The sequence below is a fragment of the Mixophyes fleayi genome, chromosome 3, assembly GCF_038048845.1.
Source record: "Mixophyes fleayi isolate aMixFle1 chromosome 3, aMixFle1.hap1, whole genome shotgun sequence".
Classification (NCBI taxonomy): Eukaryota; Metazoa; Chordata; class Amphibia; order Anura; family Limnodynastidae; genus Mixophyes; species Mixophyes fleayi.
The window spans coordinates 289,056,983-289,080,206 of record NC_134404.1 but is presented as its reverse complement, the minus strand read 5'-3'; the positions used below and the strand labels follow the sequence as shown (position 1 = coordinate 289,080,206).

Below are 23,224 nucleotides of genomic sequence, written 5' to 3'. Positions count from 1 at the left end.
AACTATTATAAAACAGTGTGAATAGAACTATGCCGTACATTACATTTGTTACTCTTTGGAACGGGGGAGGAACATCCTAACAAGTCTACCACAGATACTATTATTTGATGATCTGGTATGTCAGAGGTTGACATAGATGAGGTTAGCTTTCATAGCCATCTATAAAAAAAAAATCCACACACTCATGTATTACACATCCTATTTTTGGAACTTTCTCCTACTATCTAATTTGTCTATAAAAATAACAATTACATCATTGAGAAAGCAAATAGGAGCGCAGAACACTATTTATAGTCAATGCAGGGAGATTTCTCCACACACAGAACATTTGCAGATACTTCACTCTTCATAAACACAATCCCTGTTTTACATTAGCTAAGGCACAATTCTGAACCACAGCAAAGATATCTGTAGCACTTCAAATAATATTTACACACTGAATATATACACCTTTGTTTCTTGCATTAGTCTATAGATATTCATACATTTATGTACAATAGTCTCTGATACTTCTATGTACCGAATCCTGAGTGGTATTTACATTGGTTCAATGCCAAAATATTTCTCTGCGGGGTACAAGTAATGAAAAATAGAGGTTGATTAGCAAATAAAAGCAGCACTGTTTCTGTCTAACTCTCTATACTATGAATTCAGAGTCCTCTGCAGAGTCATCAGCATAGAGAAGGTCTTCAGTCAATGAGTTACCATCCAGAAGCGTATTGCTCTCACACCATGGCACTCTTCTACTTGGGATGCTGTCAATTAAAAGTGGAGCACAAGCCTGTTCTCCAGCCTGCTCTTCAGGCACTCCCTCCAAGACGTACCTCTGTTCATTGAAATGACTTCCATGGACCTCCACCGTCACCATAGTGGTGTCAGACCTTGATGGAGTGATATGTACATACTTTGATTCCTCGTCCATGTCCATGTCACGTATCTCAGGATCATCTGTCAGAAGCTCACTGTCTTCCGGTAAGCTTGTGTTAATATAAATAACATCTTCCATTTCTGGAGGCAGACCTTGAAGAAACTTTTCCAACTGATGCTTCAATTCTGTGAATGTAGGTCGATCAACTGCATCAGCTCTCCAGCAGAGATACATCAGTTCATACCTGCAAAAAGGTGTAAGACCATGAGCTGCTTATACTACAAAATTGCCTTAGAATAATTTGCCATGTCATATAAACTCAACCATCATTAAGGCAATCAATCTGGTGGCTTCTGACGAACCAGGCACTGCCCATTAGTGGTCTTTTCTTTAAATTACTTTTGTTTTACTCAGAACTTGGGCAGTTTCATTACCAAAATCATCCCGAATTCTAAATTTCTAAATGAAATTGTAGATGTCTCATTAATTAAATGAGCCAATGAACTGATCATGTTCATTCCACAGAAGTTGAAAATTGGGTGTAGGGAGTGCCATGTGGGGAATTTTGAAAAAGCTGGGAGTGGAGTTGAATTTACAGCATACTTGCCAACTTTTCCACGTTGGCTTCAGGGAGACCCCGGGGGAGGTGGGTGTGTGGGGGCTGGGCTTGACGATTCACATCATTTGGTCCCGCCCCCTAAACGATTGTCACCATTTGGCCAATTACAGCAGGGGGTGGTGCTAAGATGATGCGATATTTGCATCATTAAGCCACGCCCCCGCCACTTAGGCATCAATACATGAACATAGGACACAATTTCTGTACTGTGTCATGCCACAGATGGCGAAGCCAACCACGTCTAGTACTGGCTCAGCATCAGGGAGAATGCCAGACTCTTCAGGGAGTGAGGGAGATCACCCCTATTTCAGGGAGTTTCCCTGACATTCAGGGAGAGTTGGCAAGTATGGTTTACAGGGGGGCAGGGATAATTAGTTTGGTTTGAAGAAAGTCAGAAATTTGGGTGGGTTTCTGAATTTGCACAGAAGTTGCATTTAAATTTTCAAGATGGCCAAGGGTGAGTGTGGATTTGAGGAAAGGGATTTGTATATACATAAGATTGTTTTTAAAATGGTCAATATGGCATTAAGTTTATTATGAGTTGGATATGCAGGGACAGGACAGGGACATAGAAATAGCATAGGACTTGGTTGCACAACTCGGATGGTGTGTTTTCTATTTGTAGAGAAGGCCTGAATGTACAGGTGTATACATTTTCATTGTGATGTTTGCCTTGTGTTTCAAGAGTGGCTGTGCGGTGTCATGTGTGCGCTTATTATCTCTACATTACGTGCTCTTAAAATAGCTCTTTCATGCCCAGAAAATTGGACAGCACTGGTTTAAATTACATTTATAATACCACAAAAACGACCACAATGCATTCCAGGTAAATTGACTCGATCAAATAAACACTATACAAAAATACATTTAAAAGAAAGTGAACATAACTATGCTAATCCATTCACTTTCCTGACAATTCTTTTGCTATTAATTCTAACCAAATCTGCATTTCTGAAGACAAAATCATTCCCATGTCAATCTAGTGCGAGCTTTGAAAAGCCCTCAGTGCCATTTAAAGGGTAAGTAAAGTTTCCCTGGAAGTTAAGTAAGGAGAAGGGGAGATCAGTGCAACTTCACAGTGTAATTGACAGATGCCCATCCTCTTCAAATTGGGAGCACTGTTGGGGCTTACAGACATTCCGTAGACAAACAATAAACACTGGAGCGGAATGTTGGTGAGTTATAATCCAGAAAGGTTTTTTTCTGTTGGCAGGAGAGTTGGTTTTGGAAAGGGACAATAACATGTATTTTGAAAACTCAATCTTTTGACTTTTTAAAGTGTTTACTTTGTTGGGCATCTTCCCTTTAACAAAGAAAATCTTTAATACACAAAACAGAACAATCAAGTAAATCCATCGATCCTCAAAGAAAGAAAAAAATAGAACAATAATGGTGTAGTTGTAATTGTAGTACAATTAGTTAATTAGTTAACTAATTGTTTGAACATACTACACCATTATTGTTCTATATTACAAGTCCAGACACTTTTCAAGTGGAAGATATTCTATTCTGGCTATTTCTGGTACTGTTATGGACTGTTAACTGTGTCGTATGTATCCCCTAACTTTCAGATATCCCCTTTGTTTGACATACCATCTTCATCCTTTATCTATTATCCATTGTGGACCATATTATATGTTGCATTTTTGCATGTATTGGTATTATGATGGTTATTTTGTTTTGACTTTTTGAAGATATCTAAAACTAGGTACATAAAGGCCAGTGCCCTATGTCCAGATCCTACAGTGTCTTTTAGGGGTCTATAGGTTAAAACCCCCTGTAAAACGGATTTGGACTGCAGACCTTATAGTGTGCAGACACCACAATATTTATATAAGTTAGAATAATCAAGTGTTTTGTTTGTTTTGAGATATGTTACCCTTATGTTTTCCATTTTTTTACTTTTTCCATCTTTAGCATAGGTATATTTGGTGTTGAATAAATGACTGGAACATATAAATATCTGTAAACACACAAGACATTTGCATAGTGACTACATAATAATAATGTTTTGTGCAATATTCAGTACTCACAGTTCATCCAAACAGTCTGCTGGCTGCTTTAGCCTGTGGCCCTGAAGTAAATAGTCATATATTTCATGGTTCTGGACTCCTGGATATGGAGTCATGCCTCGAGTTGCAATTTCCCACATTGTGATACCGAACGCCCACTGTTGATAACAAACAGAAATAGTAGGATGATATTTCCAGAAGCCCTGAATGAAGCCATTCACACTGAAAGGTCAGATCCCAGTAACCCACTCATGCTGCACTAAGATTTGGAAGTAACAAACTATAAGACTGTTCTGTCACAAACTATCTGCAGGAGATTATGTAAGAGGACAACTGTGTCCCTGCATTGTGACCAACAAGTGGTTCTGTCTCCATCTAATTGCATTCAGCAGCCTGGCATTATTGCATAATAAATATATTATGATCGCAATACATTCGGTACAATTACTCTACAACTGACAGACATGTTCCATTTTGTTAGTTTACCGCAGGTTCAGCTATTACACAAGAGAACACATTTCTACATTTAGTCTAATTTCAATTGTTTTATTACATTTAATGTCTCATATTTAGTTACATTTTATATAGAAAATTTGACTTTCACATTTATTAATAACACTGCCATTAGCATTCTCACTTGTGTATATTCTGCTTTATTACAGTAAGTTGTGTATTAATTGGGTCATGCATTTAATACTAATACTGTCAAGCCACATCTCTACACTATCCCTATGCTATTTGGGGAATAAACAGTAGTGGAAGTGGGGGTGTATATGGTGGTAAGCCATGTCACGACTTCTCCCACTGCCTTCATCGCGACAGTGTAACAATTCATTCATTTCCATTCCCATTACATTTCATACCGTCAATTCAAAATTTCCACTGTGACCACTTGGTGTACATATACACACCTGCTACACTTCATGTACTCTTGGCTCAAATACGACTGCACCCGACTCAACTTATACATGTAAATACGCTATTTGCTACATGCGTCCTTTTCCTGTGTACATTCTGGCCCTGATTCATGCTCCAACGGAGGTCCCTTTGCATGCCGTAACTTGGGAGAAACAGCTCGGCGCATGCTCAGAAACGGCAACGCCAACCAACGCAATTCATGTCGAAATGCAAAGGACACTTACGACTGACTACGACTGGATGGACGGAACGGGGGTGGGGCTGAGTGGACAAGCGTAGACAATATACAGCAAGGCGTGCCTGGGGCGTTCTCACGCAGATGAGACCGACTCAAGGTCAGGGTTACTCTAAAGTACGTTTTCTTTTTAGAGGTGTCCTTTTCAAGAGCTACAGATCAGGTGTAAGTGCCGACTGATAATGATGACTGTCACAGCATCATCTTGTATTAAAAACTATATGTATGCATGCCACTAGATAGCAATGAACATTTGTATGTACAGTACACATCAAGAACATTCTGATTTATGTATTTAATTAAAAAAAACAAACACATTTTTATTAATAATTATACTGTTTAGAGTTGTCAATATATTTTATAGTGTAAAACGTTTTGTATGCGTTCAAAAAGCTTGTGCATATACTGTGCTCTTTTCTGTCTGTTAACATACAGTAAGTAATGTTTAGGCAGAGCACTTACACCCAGATTCAAATCGAAACGCATCTTGATATCCGCTTGGATTTGAATATTGTGGAAATACACTTAAGTTCTGTGCCCTTTTTATAACCAGAAGTTCCGTTTGCACTTGAATCAGGCACATTATGTTCACAAAACAATATGTCAGTATAACATTAACATTATGTTATACTCTGCTCTTCTTGTAAAGTCTTTACTGAGCAGAAAATTACATTTCAGTCTAAATAAATACAAAAATGATGGATTCCAAATAGATGTGAAATGCAAGGAGCAAAAAGTAGATTTTAAATCATTAAAAGGGAAATAAATTGTACACAGCAATCATTTTCAAACTCACATATAATAATAGAATCTAATTATCCAAGCAGTAGGCTTTCTGCAAAACCTCATTACTCCAGCTGATTATATTTGTACACTGAAAATTGTATGAGGAATACAGCGATGGAAAACCTTCATTTCATGTCCTCCAAAAATAACCTCACTATTGTATAACTTTCAGGGCTCATTTTTAGGTCTGTACTGGCAATATGAGTAAAATGCGTGAAAACTCGCACGCACTTTACATGCATTTTAAACACGTGTTTTATGCATTGTGCTTTGCTTTTACCAATACAATATATTGTACTAATAGCATGTGTTTAATGTTGCAGCACAAGGTTATCAGAGGACCCAGAAAATGTAATAAGGTTAATTATACCTGTAGAGAATATTCATACAATATACACAAACAATCATTGTGAATGGAGAACATGCCATAAACACAGTATGCACTATTTTCCGGCATCCATGGTCAGGGGAGGAACAGTGCATGGCTGGGCTCCATAGAAACATTTTGGTAGGGGCCTGGCAAGGCCATTCTAGCCTCTTGCTCTGGGGGTGTGGAGGCCTCTCTTGAGCATGCGCGGTCCAGCACACGGTCACTTTGCTCATGTCCCAGTTCAGAAGATACTCCGCTCTTTTGAATGCAGAACGGGGGCTCAGACGGTGAGTTAACTGGCATTGCCAAGTCCGCTCACCTCTGAGCCCAATTTCTGCACCCCCTGCACCCGCTATAGTTCTGTCCTTGTCCATGGTCCATTCTTCATTGCAGATAATGTTTATATGTATTGTATGGCCATTCTGCATCATTGATCCATATTACATTCCCTGTTTATGCTCAGCTCACCATACAGTGAACTCAGCTTTGAGACCCAAACAGGAGATGTAAACCATCTAAATTTATGTACCCTTAGACTAGTGGCACATAAGCACCTTGTGTATCTGCGTATTTTAGTGCAGGAACCTAACTCTTTTTGCTTGCAAATAGCAGGTACTATAAGTGCCGAGTTCCTGTCACAGAAGCACTGATATGCTCCATGAACACTGGCTGCAGCATTGATAGATTACATCAATGCTAGTGTGCAAAGAACACTCAGCATTCATGCTGCCTGCTATGGTACGCAAATAGAGCGGGTTAAACCAAAGGACTTGTGTGCCATTACCCTTAAAGCTTAGAGCATGGTTTCTCAACTCTGCATCTCAAGCTCCCACTAGAACGTCATGCTTTTTGGACAGATGAAATAACATTGACTGTCAGTACTTATCCCACATAGAGAAATCCATGACCCATGACATCTTGAGAACACTGTGCTATATTCTTGTTAATACCCGTAGGTAGCTTTAGTAGGTGAACAAGACGCTATTCTTTCAGCTTAGTGAGCAAGATGAAACAGCCAACAGAGTAGGTGTAGTTTAGTTATGGATTTACCTAGTCACACCATGTGTTGTTATACATAAGACACATACTGAGTTGTGCTGCATATCCCAATTTAGTATCTTACCACATCACTTTTGACGGTATAGATGCGATCAGCAAGGCTCTCCACAGCAATCCATTTCACGGGCATCTTAGCGATACGTCCTTGACGGTAATAATCACCGCTATATATTTTTTTAGACAGTCCAAAGTCAGCAACACAAACTGTCATGTCATCTCTCAACCTAGAAAATATGGAGTAGATAGGAAAATGTTCAGCTTAATGCTGAGTATACAAGATGCAGGATAAATAATAGAATTAATCATTTGAATCAATCTTATTAATTTGAATTCAATGATCCAAATTGTGCCCCAGTACTGTTCTCTTATGCCACATGAAAAACATCTGATATCTTATTGGAAAATGTTGCTTGTTCTGGTATCTGTATATATAATGGTTTACTTTCTTACATCACCAAATAAGTTAAGGCAGTGATGAACAACAGGCAGCTCTAGAGCGGCTTGCGCCTATCAGGCCCTCACCTACAGCCCTCGCTTCTCCCTGCTTCATTGTCAGATTTGTTTGTTATAGCTTGTAACACTTATTTAAAATGTGTGCTGATATATGTTATTACAGATAAGTGTCTCTTTCTTTGATTAAATGTGTTGTTTTAACTTATTACAGAGATTAAGGGTAGTATGCGGTTCTTTTGAAAGTTAGAGGTCTGCCCATGTGGACCCTGAAGTGTTTCAGGTTGTCAATCACTGTCTTAAGGCAGTACGGTGGCTTTAGTGGTTACTACTTCTGTCTCACTGGGGTCATGAGTTCAATTCCCGACCATGGCGTTATCTGTGTGGAGTTTGTATGTTCTCCCTGTGTTTGCGTGGGTTTCCTCCGTGTGCTCCGGTTTGCTCCCACACTCTAAAAAACACATACTAGTAGGTTAATTGGCTGCCATCAAATTGACCATAGTATCATGTGGTCTGTGTATGTGTATGTTAGGAAATTTAGATTGTAAGTTCCTATGAGGCAGGGACTGATGTGTGCTGCAGAATTAGTGGCGCTTTGTAAATAGCCAATGATGATGGGAAAAGTTTGACTGACAATAGTCACTGAACGACTAAAAGGACAAAATATACTTATGAATGTTATTTTTGTAATACAGTTTACATGTAGTAGAGATATTCTTGACAAGTAAAACAAGTATATTCCCTCATCTGAGGCTTTGATCAAGAGTGCAAAAGATGTAATTTATCTGAATGAATATAAATATATCTATATATATATATATATATATATATATATATATATAGTGTTACAGCAGATGTAAAAATGGGATTATTGAGAGTGTGCACTAGGAGTAGGCTCACATGCAGTTCCGAGCTGCCAGGTCTCTGTGTAGGAAGTTCTTGCTGCTGAGGTATTCCATTCCAGTTGCAATGTCAATCATAAACTTCACCAGCGTCTGTAATGGCACATGCTAAAAACAAGTAAAAATGAAAGTTAGCCATGCAACCAGATGATTGGCACACGTTATCTCCTACCCTTTACTTCACTTCCTATTTCTTTTGTAACAGGAGCTTTAATGTTTTCTTTAACAATTTTTTTAGTTAGACTGAACCTTCTCCTTTGGTATCAGTGCACAGGCAGCAAATGTGTACCTCACCCTATCTCCTGTGTTCTCCCCATTCTGGACACCTGTTAAAAATCACTGTACAGCTAGCCAGACCCTTACAGATAACTCTAAGATAAGAACTTCTGAGTTAAGTAAAATGAGCCTTAAATAAGATAACATAAATGATTCAGCAATATAAGTTGTAGGGTTGTCGTCTCTATTAGATTTGACCAATTCTGCCAGAGAGCTCTAAGTTAGACACTTTATGCATGAAAGTCAGCCTTGATTTTCTAAAGTTTGCCATCACAAAAACTGCTTACTATAGACACACTCCTGATGGTCTAATCCCTGTAAATCTGCAATGACTAGAAACAACAATGAAGTCATTTTGATAACTTGCCTTAGGTCCAGAGCCAATTCTGGAGGAGAGAAGAAAACTGTGCAGATCTCCATATTTCATAAATGGTAATATGACCATGGGCTTTGGGATTCTTCTGGGCCCTACTTCTAAACACACACCTGTAACACAAACACACATATTGACTAGTTAGGCTTCAAACTGACATCTTCACTAGGAAAGAACATGAAGAGGGCATGCTAACTGTATAATCTGCATGTCAGGATTCCTAGAATGAACACTACGGAAAGCAATGTAAATGGAATGAGGTGGCTGATTTAAACACGGAACATACGGGTGAAACTGAGCTGTAGCAAATGAAAAGGCAGATAACACAAGTACTGGATTGCCAGATAGAGCTGAGAAGCTTGTGAGCTGGAATCCAAAGCAGGCGAGATGATCTGCAAACACAGAGAAACTGGATGTTCAGGCTAAGCTGGGAAGCTTGGAGCTGGATATCAGGTAATAGTGATAGTCTGCAGACACAGGTAGCACAGAGGTCCAGGCAAGCTGAAAAGCCTGTAGCTGGATGACAGGCACGTGAGATGATCAGGGAGTCGGTCATGATCAGAACAAAGGAGTTTCTCAAAGAGAACAGCAAAAGCAAAGACACTTGATGAACTGGCTCAGACTGCTGAGAAAGGTAGTCTCTTCAAGGCCAGCCACAGGTGATTGGGATCCAGGAGTAATAATGAAAGCTTAACCCCTTGCAGGCAGGATCAGACGAAGGAAGTGCAGCCTCTAGTGAGGAGATACTGAACTGCAGTCTGAGGCAGATCGTGACACTGTATATATATACGGTAGGGTAGTTACAAGTCAGAATAAAATAATAAGCGTGATTTACTTCCAGTGTGATTTGAGAGGTGAAAATGAACATCACCTGACTCACTCACCTAGCAAGGCACCTGCAGACATGTCTGTCTGACTTTTTATATGGGACAATTGGTACAGCCACACATTGGCCTGTCACTTGGTCCAAGCTCCGTATGACAGAATTAATGTCCAACATGACCACACCAGTAGGCGAGCAACTGGATAACTTCCAGCATATCAGAAGCCTGTTAGTAGGCATCTTCCAACCGCATTTACCAACATGATCAATAGTCTCCAAATCTATTTTGATCTGAATATTATCAGACATTGCAATACTCTTGGGTCATTTGCCAATTGCTTAATATCGTAGGACGTGTGGCCTGGATTAAACACAGATTTTTATATGATGCTTAATGCATAAGCCTTACCAAGCAACTTAATAACATTTGGGTGGTTGAAGTCTTTCATACAGGCCGCCTCACTTAGGAATTCCTCTATTTCCCTTTGTGAAAAGTTGTCCACTGAAACAAATATATAAATATAATAATATAAATATGCATACATATTGCTAGAACAAAGAAAACAAACAGAATACAGACGTTTGCAAAAAGCACTAAGGAATGCAAAATATGCAACAAACCGTTGGAAGTTATTAATAAAAAGCAAACGAGCCATAATAAAATAGCTTTAAAATAACAAAGGTTCATGTTTGGTTAATGCCCAGAATTCTGTCGGATTTTAATAGTTTAGTGTTTATATTTTGGTGTGAATTTTTCTTATATTTTTTAATTATTTTACCTCATATTTCTTGATATTTAATGAGATTTAGCATTGTTTTAATAAAACGTTAGGAGATCTGTACAAAACTGACTTTTTGCATTCCTTCAGGCAGTAACAAAGATGTTTTCTTACACTTCATGGTTTTCACAGCTACACTGTACGTTGTGTTATCAGGATAGTGCAGCTCCCCCTCCATCACCGATCCAAATTCACCTAAACAGCCAAGAAATGGACATTACTGCAGGAGATACAGCTCTACCCTACATTCATCATCATCACCATTTATTTATATAGCGCCACTAATTCCGCAGAGCTGTATAGAGAACTCATTCACATCAGTCCCTGTCCCGTTGGAGCTTACAGTCTAAATTTCCTAACACACAAACACACGACAGACATAGAGAGAGAAACTAGGGTCAATTTGATAGCAGCCAATTGACCTACTAGTATGTTTTTGGAGTGTGGGAGGAAACCGGAGCACCCGGAGGAAACCCACGCAAACACAGGGAGAACATACAAACTCCGCACAGATAAGGCCATGGTCGGGAATTGAACTCATGACCCCAGTGCTGTGAGGCAAAAGAGCTAGCTACTAAGCCACCGTGCATTCAGAATCCACACAATTTGCATTAAAAGTCACATGCTCCCAGTATGCATGTACTGTATGTGTGTGTAATATATCCATATATAGGCAGTGTGCGCTTGCAAAATGTTGGATATCTTCTGCAACCATTTCAGAGAAAGAGTCAGATTTACTTCACAGTTCCCCATTCCAGTGAGGAACAAAAATTACCTAAATGGTGGGTAGTTTGCTCAGTCATTTCAGAGCAAGAGTACAATTTCCCATTCCAGATTGGGGAACTGCAAAGGAAATTTTGCTCTCTCTCTGAAATGGCTGAGCAAGCTATCCACCAGGCAATGGGGTCTGTGTATCAAGGAAAATATGTTGAAATAGCAGCACATTCTGACTCTTTCCTCCTTGTGTGTCCAGCTGTCAGGGGTGTGGTCAGAGGAGTTGGGACAGGACAAGATGCGCATACATGGTAACAATATTAATCAATACAATACATCCTGCACCGTTGCTTCCTGTCCTCCCTGTGCCAAAATCCTCCAATACCTCTGCTATATTTTTGAGCAGAGATGCTCTATATATAATACATATTGTGCAGCACTGTTTCAAAAACGGAGAACTGGGACTCTATGTTAGTACATAGAGACCAATGTAAAATAGTCTGATTCTCTCATGTTTTGCTCCCCAATTAATGTTGGCTACCAAATTTGTGGTTAATCTAGTTAGAAAAGTTATTTTCTCTTAAGTGTCTTCCTGAATGCGTAAGGCTCCTGCATGCACAGTGGAGCTCACATTTGTGGCTTTCAATTCTAATAATTAAACAATAAAAGTTACAAATATTTTTTTTAAAACTAAACAAAAAACTTTAAACAATATAAAAATGCTTATAAGAATAAATAACTTTTTCAATGATATTATTTTGAGATAGAGATAACAGAACAAATATTGCAGTGGTTGCTGGAATAATTTTTAAATAGACTCGCCCATGCAAAGGCATAATCATTTCATGCATAGGGCAAAGCGATAATATTCCCTATCACAGGAGAGAACACCAGTTTTCATTGATAATAGGGCTAGTCGTATATATGGGATGACCATGATTGCATATCGGGCCATATGGGCCATGGGGGCTCCATTCATTATGGTTGGCTGATGTCCTTTCACGCTTGCCAATTTTGTTACCCGTCAATCAGATTTTTAAACCTGTCTGATTAGATACGGACAAGAGTTGACAAATCTGAGTTTGAAATGAATCCACTCTTATAAAATTCCAAATATAGTGCACAACCTCTACTAGTATTTAAGTCATATTGCTTACCCTCTCCCAACACCTTCCCAAGAGTCAACAGGCTCCTTTCAACCATCACATCTTCCAATTTATATTGTAGATCTTGGCTGATCCCTAAAGTACTCACTATGAAGCAAGAACAAACAACTTCTTAAACATTATAATTTTTAAAAACTCTGATAATACAGTACATGATGCAACATTTATATGTTTTAATAAAACCTAAGACTAAACACTGTAAAGGAATGTTAAAATATCTTTATAAAAGCTGGTTTTGCCCAACAGGTGGCACTGTTTCAGTATTCACAAGTATAATCTTCTAACGAAAGTTCAGTCCAGACAAACTAATGTACAACTCAGTTTCACATATAAAATAAATAACACTATTTCTGTGCAATTGTTACCAATCATTGAGGAGGATCCAACTTACATGTCACTTCAATGGCTTTCCTGTTGTAGGACCTCTTTGCTTTGTAATTCACTAAAATGTCTGAATCATCTGAATTCACAAAAGCATGTCTAGGTAAAGAAAAAGAAAAACATTCACAGATGTAAGTCACGCAGAAATTCTGCCAGTCAGCCATATATGCAGTGGGGAGGAGATGCTGGGACTCGCCATATAAAAGTCTAGCAAAAAGAGGAATAGTATAAAATGAAGTGACAGATGTAGTCACTCTTGTAGCTGGGTCAGTAAGGTCAATTGGCAATTAATTAATTGCCATGTTATTATACAGTGTGGAATGGCATGTGTCTTAGGTTGTGCAGATAAGGGTTTTTTTCTGCAATTCGGAACACCATGAAGAAATCATATTAAATGACATATCCTAATGACCCCAGTATTTCCTCACATTGCACCTGACATTTCCATTAAAATGTTTATCAGAACTCCTCAAAGTGAGTGGGCGGACGGCCCTCATGATCACAAGGACTATGCAATGAAAATAAATGGAGTAAAGTTATAATAAGTTAGTTGAGAGTCCCATATTGGTGCCAGCAGCCGGCTGGAGGGCCGCAAGTGATGGTTGGGTGGGCTGCCTTTTGCTCACCGTTGCATCAGAGAGATGATAGCCAATTGCTCATTGCTTTGTGGTGCAATCCAAGTTTTGCACCCATATGCAATGGCAGTATGCATGCCCTAATCATTGGTTGAAACAAAAAGCTGTGATGTGCTCCTGTGCGAATTTCCGGATGTGCTCCTGTGCGCATTTCCGAGTATTACAGTACATCAAATATCCCACTGTGAGGTGCAAGCAAAAATAAGTGATGTTTTCATACCCTAACATCCATTGGAGTCTCATCACGCCAGGTTCCTACGGAACACAGCCCATGATTAACTCTGACCCTGAAAGTGCCCCTGTCACTAACACACAGTAGAGGAAGAAATTTTGTACATTCAGCCTTTAATGTTAATATAAGAAATGTATACATTTTTGTTATTAATGCTACTTTAATTTGTAGTGTTGTGCCTCATATAATCAGTCTAAATACAACACATACTCATTGTGCTTAATCCAGATCTAAGTGATACATTTAAAATACCGTAAAAATGCTTGTAATACAACTATCATATGCATTTCTGTCATCCAACAGTTTAATAACATTCTTTCATGGAGCAGTAAGATAATATAGGAGCTCTGACATACAATAATGGGAAAACCTACATCGTACACCCTTAATTACAAAATCACTCAACAAAGCTTCCGCTTAGCAGGGAGACACACAGAAAGCAGGATGTGCCATTGTAACCCCATCATATGGCGCTCGCTCTACCTGCAGATATCAAGTATTTGCAGGGGGGTGATGGAAACATAATAACATTCTTTCTGCTTTCTTCATTTCCCTGGTATTTCATTTATGTTACGATGGAACTGAAGGTTCCGCTCTACTATTAGACTACATCAGGGTATGAATCACTAAAACTACACAGGTTTTCCTCACCAGATGGTAGTTTTTATACTTTAGAATAAAATATCATTACGTATTTCTAGCCATTGTTATTAGGTTATGATCAAAATAGCAAATGTATCATCCACATGCTGTAGTTCAAAAACTGAGAAGCTCACTTTCACTTATTAGGAAATGCCTGATTATGGGAAACTACACTCACATCCTTGCCAGGGAATATACAGCCTGCCTTTGCATGTAGCACACAAATACTAGGCAGCCTTATTTTTACACTGAAATTTCTATGTGAGCTAGGAAGCACCCTCTCTCAACTCTACATATCTCTGCACATTTTAAATTTGTCTCCAAAAATATAGTTTGGCAAAAGTACAAAACTGTGGCTTCTAGCTAGATTTACTCCTAATTCTAGGGGGGAATTCAATTCCCCCCGAAGTACCGCTGTGCTAACACTATTACCGTTATTACTGTAATAGTGCGTGTAATTACTGTTATTACAATAATATATAATAATAATATTATAATATTACCGTAATAACGGTAATATCTATAACACGGTGGTACTTCGGGGGGAATTGAATTCCCCCCATTTTAACGCTGCGCTAAACCTATTGCGAGCAAAAAGCTGGCGTTGAAATGACTGTATTAACGGTAATGACGCGCACTATTACCATCATATCGGTAATAGTGTGCAGGCCACATTACTTTCACCAGTCACGTGGCCAATTGAATTCCCCCTAAGGGGCCTAATTAAGAACATGTGACGATAACAGTGATTTTTTTGTTAATGCCTATTGCAGCAATAAAACACCTGTAAACGCTGTAATTTATCATTAAAATCTCGCAGCGACAGCTGAGCGATACTGGCCAAGAGCAGTAAGGATTAGCTTAGTACTTTGTCAGACTGGTCTGAGGGGAGTCAAAAGTTAGCTCTCAATGTAAAAACACATGAATGTATATGGGAACTCTCATTGTATAGCGTTAGGACCACCCTATTAGCGCATTGATGTGGCGGGTGGCTTATACATTTGCAACTGAGAATCCTGAATTTTTATGTACAAGTAGAATAGCAGCTCTTTTGCTGTTTCACAGCAGTGTTGCTGGGGCATATTTCTCAGTTTTTTTTCCTTTCTGGACAACCCCACTTCAAGCACCTGCTGTGTTTCTGTGTTTTAATTCAATCAATAATTACACATTAGCAAGTATGCAGGTGATTGTAAAAAAAAAGAAAAGAAAAGAAAAACATTTTAATTAAACTTAGTACTCTACGTCACTTTGACATCTCCATTGGTAAACTAATGGCATGTCACTAGTTGTGTCCACCAAGAAACAAATTATTCGGATACACCTATGTAAAAATAATCACTTTTCAGTAAGAATGTGCTGGGAATCTGTCACATGATGGTAGAGTGGAAGCACTGCTATTAAACTCACCCAAATTCTACCTCCTTCTTCCTTCTAATGAACATAACTAAGACATAAATGATTAGTAGGAGGAACATTAAGCTGCAGATAAATCCAAGCAATATCAAGTAAGGGCTGGCATTTCCTGATGCTGGAGTGGAAGATGTTGCAGATGCAACTGAACCTAAAAAACAAATATGAAAGGAAAGTAATTTAAAATATACATATACATATAATGTATCCCATTATGAGATGCAGCTGTCCAATATTGGAGATCTGTAACGTCTCCAGGTAATTGAGGTGATATTTCTAAAATAGGAAGTATAATAATAAGTCTGTAATGCTGTTTTGTTACAACCCTATATCTCTTCTCCATTCTGCTGCTGTTGGTAATCCCATCAGCATTCTCAGATTTGAAGAGATTTCAGGAAATTATTGTCACAATAAATATTCATAATGTTCCAGCAAAATGACACTGTTTGTTTACTTTGTTTACTTTATGTTTAGCAAAATTCTCTGCATTTGTATCGTAGATTATAAAAATATTAGATGTCACTAAGAAGTTCCATGAACCTGAGACAGCAGGACTAATATGAATAATAAGTGTATAATACAAATAGTTTGTTTATATAATGGCAATCTGTATAAATAGTGAGTTCTGGTACCATCCCTTATAATGGATGTGTTCTGAAAACCTGAGGAAAAACACACCCTCTTCTGTAAATTATAACTGATGAAATGTCACCTCACATTTTCATAACCCTGTTTAAAGTAGGCCATGGAACTGCGCCACAGACCTCTCAATGATTATTGATATCATTATCTATCTATCTATATCTATATATATATATATATATATATATATATTGTGGGAGGCATATTTGTCACAGTTCCCCTATAAGAAAATAGGTAACAACACAGGTAGTCTGCAGCAGCAGGCTACAGACAGGGTTAAATGTTCCCTGGGATCCTCTTACAGCACATACACACACAGTTGTTCCACATAGGTGTAATTGGTTTGTTTTGCTGTGATTTGTTTGTAGTGCTTGGGTGGAGGATAAAGACACTGTTTGTATTCGTGGGCGGGACCACCGATGCCAATAAGTGGCCGGCTAGTAGTCAGGAAACTAATGTTTAGCCAGATGTAGGTGGTGGGAGATTTTGTGATACTTTTGCTGTATATGACTACTGTACCATCACTGAAACTGTTTAGCCATCCTGACGACTGCTAATAAACAGTGAAACCTATGTGAGATTCCAGTGAATGCCGTCCCAATAATATATATATATATATATATATATATATATATATATATATATATATATATATTTGTAAATATAGAAAGAGGGATGATGGCGCCAAATCTAGTAGTGCTAACTGGTACAGAGCGTCCAGACAGTCAGTATTACTGTATACAGAAATATAAATACAGAGTGTTCAACATGTCAGGCTGGTGTAAACAGTATAAACCAATGTTCATATTCCTGATCATATGCCGAAATGCAGACAGAAGAAAGCAGAAAACAACGTTTCAGATGTATCCGTGACAATCAGTAGCAAGTGATAGGTGGCAACGTACCAAAAAGATATAAATAAACAGCTTATCTGTATCAGAGGTTCTTGGCAATGAGCTCCAGTCAGCTTCAAGAGGTCAGGATCAGACGTGTAGATATCTTATGTAGGTATATGGTAACTGGAACATCAGCCACAGCACAGTCACTGCTCACAAACTCCACTCATACGGTGTGTTAAGAGAGGAAAAAGCCATATAGTGTAGTACTTATGTGCAATAATTTATTCAGCAAGTAGCATAATAAAATACACTCACAATATATAAAAGGTTTAAAAGCTTATCTGTTAATCCTGTGGACATAGGATACTGCTACACGATATAGATCACTCCTCCTGACGAAGTCTATACGACGAAACGCGTTGAGGCTGTTCTACATACACTATTCCTGGTATACATAAGGCTGGACTGTCTACCTGATCCCTGAAAAGTTACCCCATTGAGAACTTCTGTGTGGAGCCCATTGGTGTTTACTTCTTATACATCCCAGTGATCTATATCGTGTAGCAGTATCCTATGTCCACAGGATTAACAGATAAGCTTTTAAACCTTTTATATATTGTGAGTGTATTTTATTATGCTACTTGCTGAATAAATTATTGCACATAAGTACTACACTATATGGCTTTTTCCTCTCTTAACACACCGTATGAGTGGAGTTTGTGAGCAGTGACTGTGCTGTGGCTGATGTTCCAGTTACCATATACCTACATAAGATATCTACACGTCTGATCCTGACCTCTTGAAGCTGACTGGAGCTCATTGCCAAGAACCTCTGATACAGATAAGCTGTTTATTTATATCTTTTTGGTACGTTGCCACCTATCACTTGCTACTGATTGTCACGGATACATCTGAAACGTTGTTTTCTGCTTTCTTCTGTCTGCATTTCGGCATATGATCAGGAATATGAACATTGGTTTATACTGTTTACACCAGCCTGACATGTTGAACACTCTGTATTTATATTTCTGTATACAGTAATACTGACTGTCTGGACGCTCTGTACCAGTTAGCACTACTAGATTTGGCGCCATCATCCCTCTTTCTATATTTACAATACTTATTTTTCGATCGGAGTACCATCCGAAAATTAAGAGGGAGGCTGCCTACTCTTATGAAGAAAAGTGTACACCAAGTTTGGTGATCTATATTATTATTTACTCTCATATTTCGAGTTTGAGCGCCAATATTTATTATATCTAATAATACACACATATATATATATATATATATATATATATATATATAGTGCATTATCCAATATTAAATCAGAACATTCTGATGTAAGAACTCTCCAATTATAAAGTTGCACAGAAATGAATACATGCAGTGTGTTATTGTCTAAAATGTTTTATGAGCATGTCCGGTGGTGATATTATATATAAGTTGTAGTGATCTATGTCTGCATATATTGCACTATACTTGTTATATCCAGCAGAAAAGTGTCATTGGAAAATATTTAATCAAATGTTGGCAACTATGTATTGATTATTCTGGCATGTCACTCATCAGTCTAGAATTGTTTAAGACTGCACTTTAAATAATCTTCTGATCTTAGTAAGTAGATGATTGGAAGAGTACGGTACTATAAAGTGTAAATGTGTCCAAATTAAAAATAATAATAAGAAAATGCACAGCCACTTCTCCACATCAATATTAACTGAATTACAGTTATATGCATTTTAATACTATATTAATATAAACTGCATATTGCAGTGTAGGATTTATTTCAATAATTAATACAGATATTGAGTGGAGACATGCAAATTGTTTAGAATAAGTATTAATTTTGCATTTATTTTTATTGAATGCTTATGTAATAATTGTTTAAAAGTTATTTTGCTAAATAATATTTGTCTGCTTTGCCTTGTTCAGGGATTTTTAATGTAACAAATGGTTGCAGTGACATTATAAGTGGGATGCCATTACCCTTATTAATAAACAGAAATGTCTACATGCATTGTCTACCATGTGCCACAGTGACTGATATTAACCTTATTTTTATAGATACTTCATTTCCAAACTGTTAGCAATAATATACATATGCAAAGTAATTAAAAGTAAATAAAATAATCCCAAACCTAACTATGGATCACAATTAAAACATCAAATTTGTATCCCAGGCTTAGATAACATCAAATATTACCAATACAGCAGTGCTGTCAGTAGACAAAGTCTAATAAACATTGCATATTTCGAGTGGATCATAAACCGGTTCTCACCATTGCTTGGAATAACAAGTTGGACCGCTTGGCTATATGGACCATCACCTCCCACTGTATAGCAAGCAACATATACAGTGCAGGTGGCATTAGTTGCTTTGATGGAAATAACCACAGTAGTTGAATTGGAAGTCAGGATATATGGAACAATCTGAAAAAATAACACAAGAAAAACATGATATAACGGGGGGGGTTTCTCATCAAAACATTAATTATATTTAAAGGTCAATCACCATACATCATACTTGCCAACTTTTTAAAGTTGGCTTCCAGGAGCCTGCCGGGGGAGGTGGGCGTGATGGGGGGCGGGGCTCCAAAACCTGCGTCATTTTGCAGCCGCCCCTGTGATGTAATGACGCAAACTAGTCATTTTACAGCAGGGGGCGGGGCCAAACGCCACGATTCCCGGTGAATCATGGTATTTTGGACCTAATTCTGCCCACTTCACTAGGAAGTGGGTAGATCCGGGAGATTGCCACACTCTCCCGGGAGTCCGTGAGACTCACGCGAAATGTGGGAGTCTCCCGGACATTCCAGGAGAGTTGACAAGTATGACATACATACTTGCTTACTTTCCCACAAGTACTGTGAAATGGCCGGGACGGGGCCTCCATGACACGATTCATTGACACAGTGGGCGTGACCATAATGCTACAATCTGCAGTGCCACGCCCTCAGATTTAGTATGCATGGCACTGATACTATATGTTATGTATAAATTATAGGTGTGTGGTAAATGTGTTAAATGTGTTAGGGACGAGGGTAATGTGACAGTATAATATGTGGTAAACAAAATGTTTACAACACAGAACAACTTATTACAGTTATTAGAAGGCTACTATAAAAAACTGCGAAATACAGCAATATCTCCCTGGCGCAGTAAAGTGTTTAAGACAAGATGGTAAGTTTGCATTTTACATTTAATAAACGGACCTTAAGCAGGATTTCAGATTCAGCACAACCGTCGAGAGAACAGCAACCAGGAATAACTGAGACCAGCGATCCGGTAATCCCGGGAAATCATCCATATTGAGGTTAGTCCCAATAAGATATTGTACATACCAAGTGGACTTACCGCGGTTTAATTAACAATCAATAAATTCCGGGAACACAGTTTATCTGGACCCCTCAACACTCGAACCAACGAGTAACATTGTACAACCGTGAGTGAACTGTACTATAAATCTGGGTGAAAAACACCAGATTTAAAAGGATTTTTATACCTACAAACCGACTGGATTTATTTATGGACACATACCACTGGTATTGGAACTCATAATAACTCCACAGAGGACTTGTTTAGTTATTAAGGAGTTATTCATTATCGACTATATCAGTACATTGCTATGTTTGATTGTCCACATATGGTTTAAAGGAGATCCTTTAACCAATGGCTGCTTTTAACAATTGTATGTTTATATTGTATATAACACCAGTGCACTGGAAGCAATCTGTTTATTAAATGTAAAATGCAAACTTACCATCGACTCTTGTCTTAAAACACTTTACTGCGCCAGGGAGATATTGCTGTATTTCACTTAACTATTGGGGATTGGGACAAACCCCTTACATCTTTCCCACAGGCTGCAATACATTTTAAGGGATCTAGCGCGGTCCCAACCAAAATATATAAAAAACTGCATAAGTGACAAAAGTTCCATTTGTAATTGAGTAAATAAAGGAAAATGTGGTCATTTGGAATCAAAGTCTTAAAATTTCATTTAGTTCCAAGATAAGCATATATTAACCATAACAGCTTCCTTGAGTCAGAGCATGCAAAATGGCAGCAAAGAGTAAAAGATGGTTGACGACTTTAGTAAGAATTATAATGTGGGCACAACAGTAAAATGCGATACTACGGATTTAGCAGGCTCTTTTTACACAAAGAAACATTTCCCTCACCCAAACTTGCTTCAGCTAGACTGCTAGAGAAATGAGAGACTATCTGGTCATGTTGTTACGTACATCATTTAGTGAAGTGATTCCCTTTTGTTTAATAGTTATATGTACAGTAGCCAGAAGTATAGATTATCTATTTATAATACACAAGCAGTGCTCATAAACTGCTGTAAATAACATCTGTATAATCCGTGAAGTCTGACATCATTGTCTCTAGTCGGTGAGTTCAACTTCTGATATAATCGCTTCAGTGTTCATTAGGAAATCTTGTGCGTTATATATAATAATGCACCCCCTAATGTAAAATATTAGATAGTAGAAGTCACCTTATATTTCCGTGACCCATATAAAAGCACTTGTCGTACACGCCTCTGTGATTTTAATTTCTATATAATCTACAGTAGTTTATTGAGCAATTTATAACAATATTGCTTATATTGTTTTTATTTCTATGAAAAGCAGACTTTAGAGTAGACTACATCTAATCCACACTAAGCAGATCAGGATGTCAACCAAATTGCACAAATGGAGTTGCACAATGATTGTGTAGTATAACCAGATCTTAATGTAAACAATCACTATTCTGTTTCCTTATTTAATTCAACTGGATTAGGACATACCTGCCTACTCTCCTGGAATTCCCGGGAGGCTCCCAAATTTCGGGGAGTCCTCACAGACTCCCGGAAGAGTAGGCAAAACTCCCGAAATTTGGTGAAATTCATGGCAGTGAATGGAGGGGGCGGGGCTTAATCATGTCATTAAGCTCCGCCCCCTCCATTCAATGCTGATCTCCCGGGGGAGAAATCTTAAAAGTGGGCATGTATGGATTAGGATCATTCAGTATGATCTCTTGCTTGATCAATTAGGGTGCAAATTCAGGCCAGTCAGGTTGAAAATGATCAGCTCGGACAACCAAATCTTCTCAGGTGTGGCCAACTTAAAGGCTTGTAGATAACATCTTTATTTTAGTTTACTGGTTCTTCAATTACCCAGTGAAGAAGAATGATACTAAATACATAAATGTACTGTACACAATTTACAGCAGAATTTCAACATATATTTAATTATGTAAAAACTTTTCATCTGTTATAATTGCAGCCCAGGATCACTGGTTCTAATTGCAAAATGCTATTTTATTTAATTTTTATACAGTATAACAAAAAAACAAACAATAATAGCTTTAACACCACTTTGTTTCATGTAATTATCTTCATAAATATTGTTAATTTCAGTTTGATATCTTATATTATAGACTTGTCCTTGCTTAATGACTTCAAAGTCCAGCACAATAGGTTTGTCATAGTGGAAAATCTATTGCAAAATAGCAATACAGCTGCTTTTAACAATCCATATCTCATGACTATGTACAACAGATGTTTACGACACAAGGAGAAAAACAAGATTGTCGATTTTCCTGCAGCTACTAACTTCCTATGCCAGCCTGATGACTGAACAATTAGTCATATTACAAAAGTACTGGAGGAAGTAAAACTGTGTTTGACAGAATATAAAGACATAAGAAGTTGTGTCAAGTGTCCTATAAAAGTGAAACTAAACAAATGACACAAATTAAAACAGAGACAATTGTTGAGTAATCCCCTCAATCATAATCCATCTAGGTTACAAAGGCTTTGTTCCGCATCGAGAGACCTAATACCATCAAAGTCATACAACTAATAAATAGTATCTGTGAAAAGCATATTCCTGTGTTCATACTGTCCAAAAATATGGAGAAGGTGTTCAACTAGATAGTTTGGAAAAATCTGGAAGCAGTACTCACACACATGTTAAGATGGACCAAGAACCTTTAATCCATGCCAATGAAACATTATCTGAGACACAGGCACATATCCATCAAGAATAAAAAACTTGTTTCATACCCAGTTTATAACCATACACAAGCCATTTATCC

The 23,224-nt window shown here is 38.0% G+C and overlaps 1 protein-coding gene across 1 annotated transcript in view; it reads right to left on the bottom strand.

Annotated features, from left to right (window-relative positions):
* Positions 1–269: 269 nt before the first annotated feature.
* MERTK (MER proto-oncogene, tyrosine kinase) overlaps positions 270–23,224 on the bottom strand; it is a 69,498-nt gene continuing 46,543 nt past the window's right edge. Inside the window, exons 9-19 of the mRNA XM_075203758.1 lie at positions 19,414–19,564; positions 15,648–15,801; positions 12,742–12,830; positions 12,342–12,437; positions 10,585–10,665; positions 10,101–10,193; positions 8,863–8,981; positions 8,218–8,327; positions 6,932–7,091; positions 3,521–3,657; positions 270–1,112 (exon numbers count right to left, since the gene is read on the bottom strand). Of these exons, the coding sequence (XP_075059859.1) occupies positions 638–1,112; positions 3,521–3,657; positions 6,932–7,091; positions 8,218–8,327; positions 8,863–8,981; positions 10,101–10,193; positions 10,585–10,665; positions 12,342–12,437; positions 12,742–12,830; positions 15,648–15,801; positions 19,414–19,564 (1,665 nt within the window). The 3' untranslated portion in view covers positions 270–637. The remainder of the gene's footprint in view (positions 1,113–3,520; positions 3,658–6,931; positions 7,092–8,217; positions 8,328–8,862; positions 8,982–10,100; positions 10,194–10,584; positions 10,666–12,341; positions 12,438–12,741; positions 12,831–15,647; positions 15,802–19,413; positions 19,565–23,224) is intronic.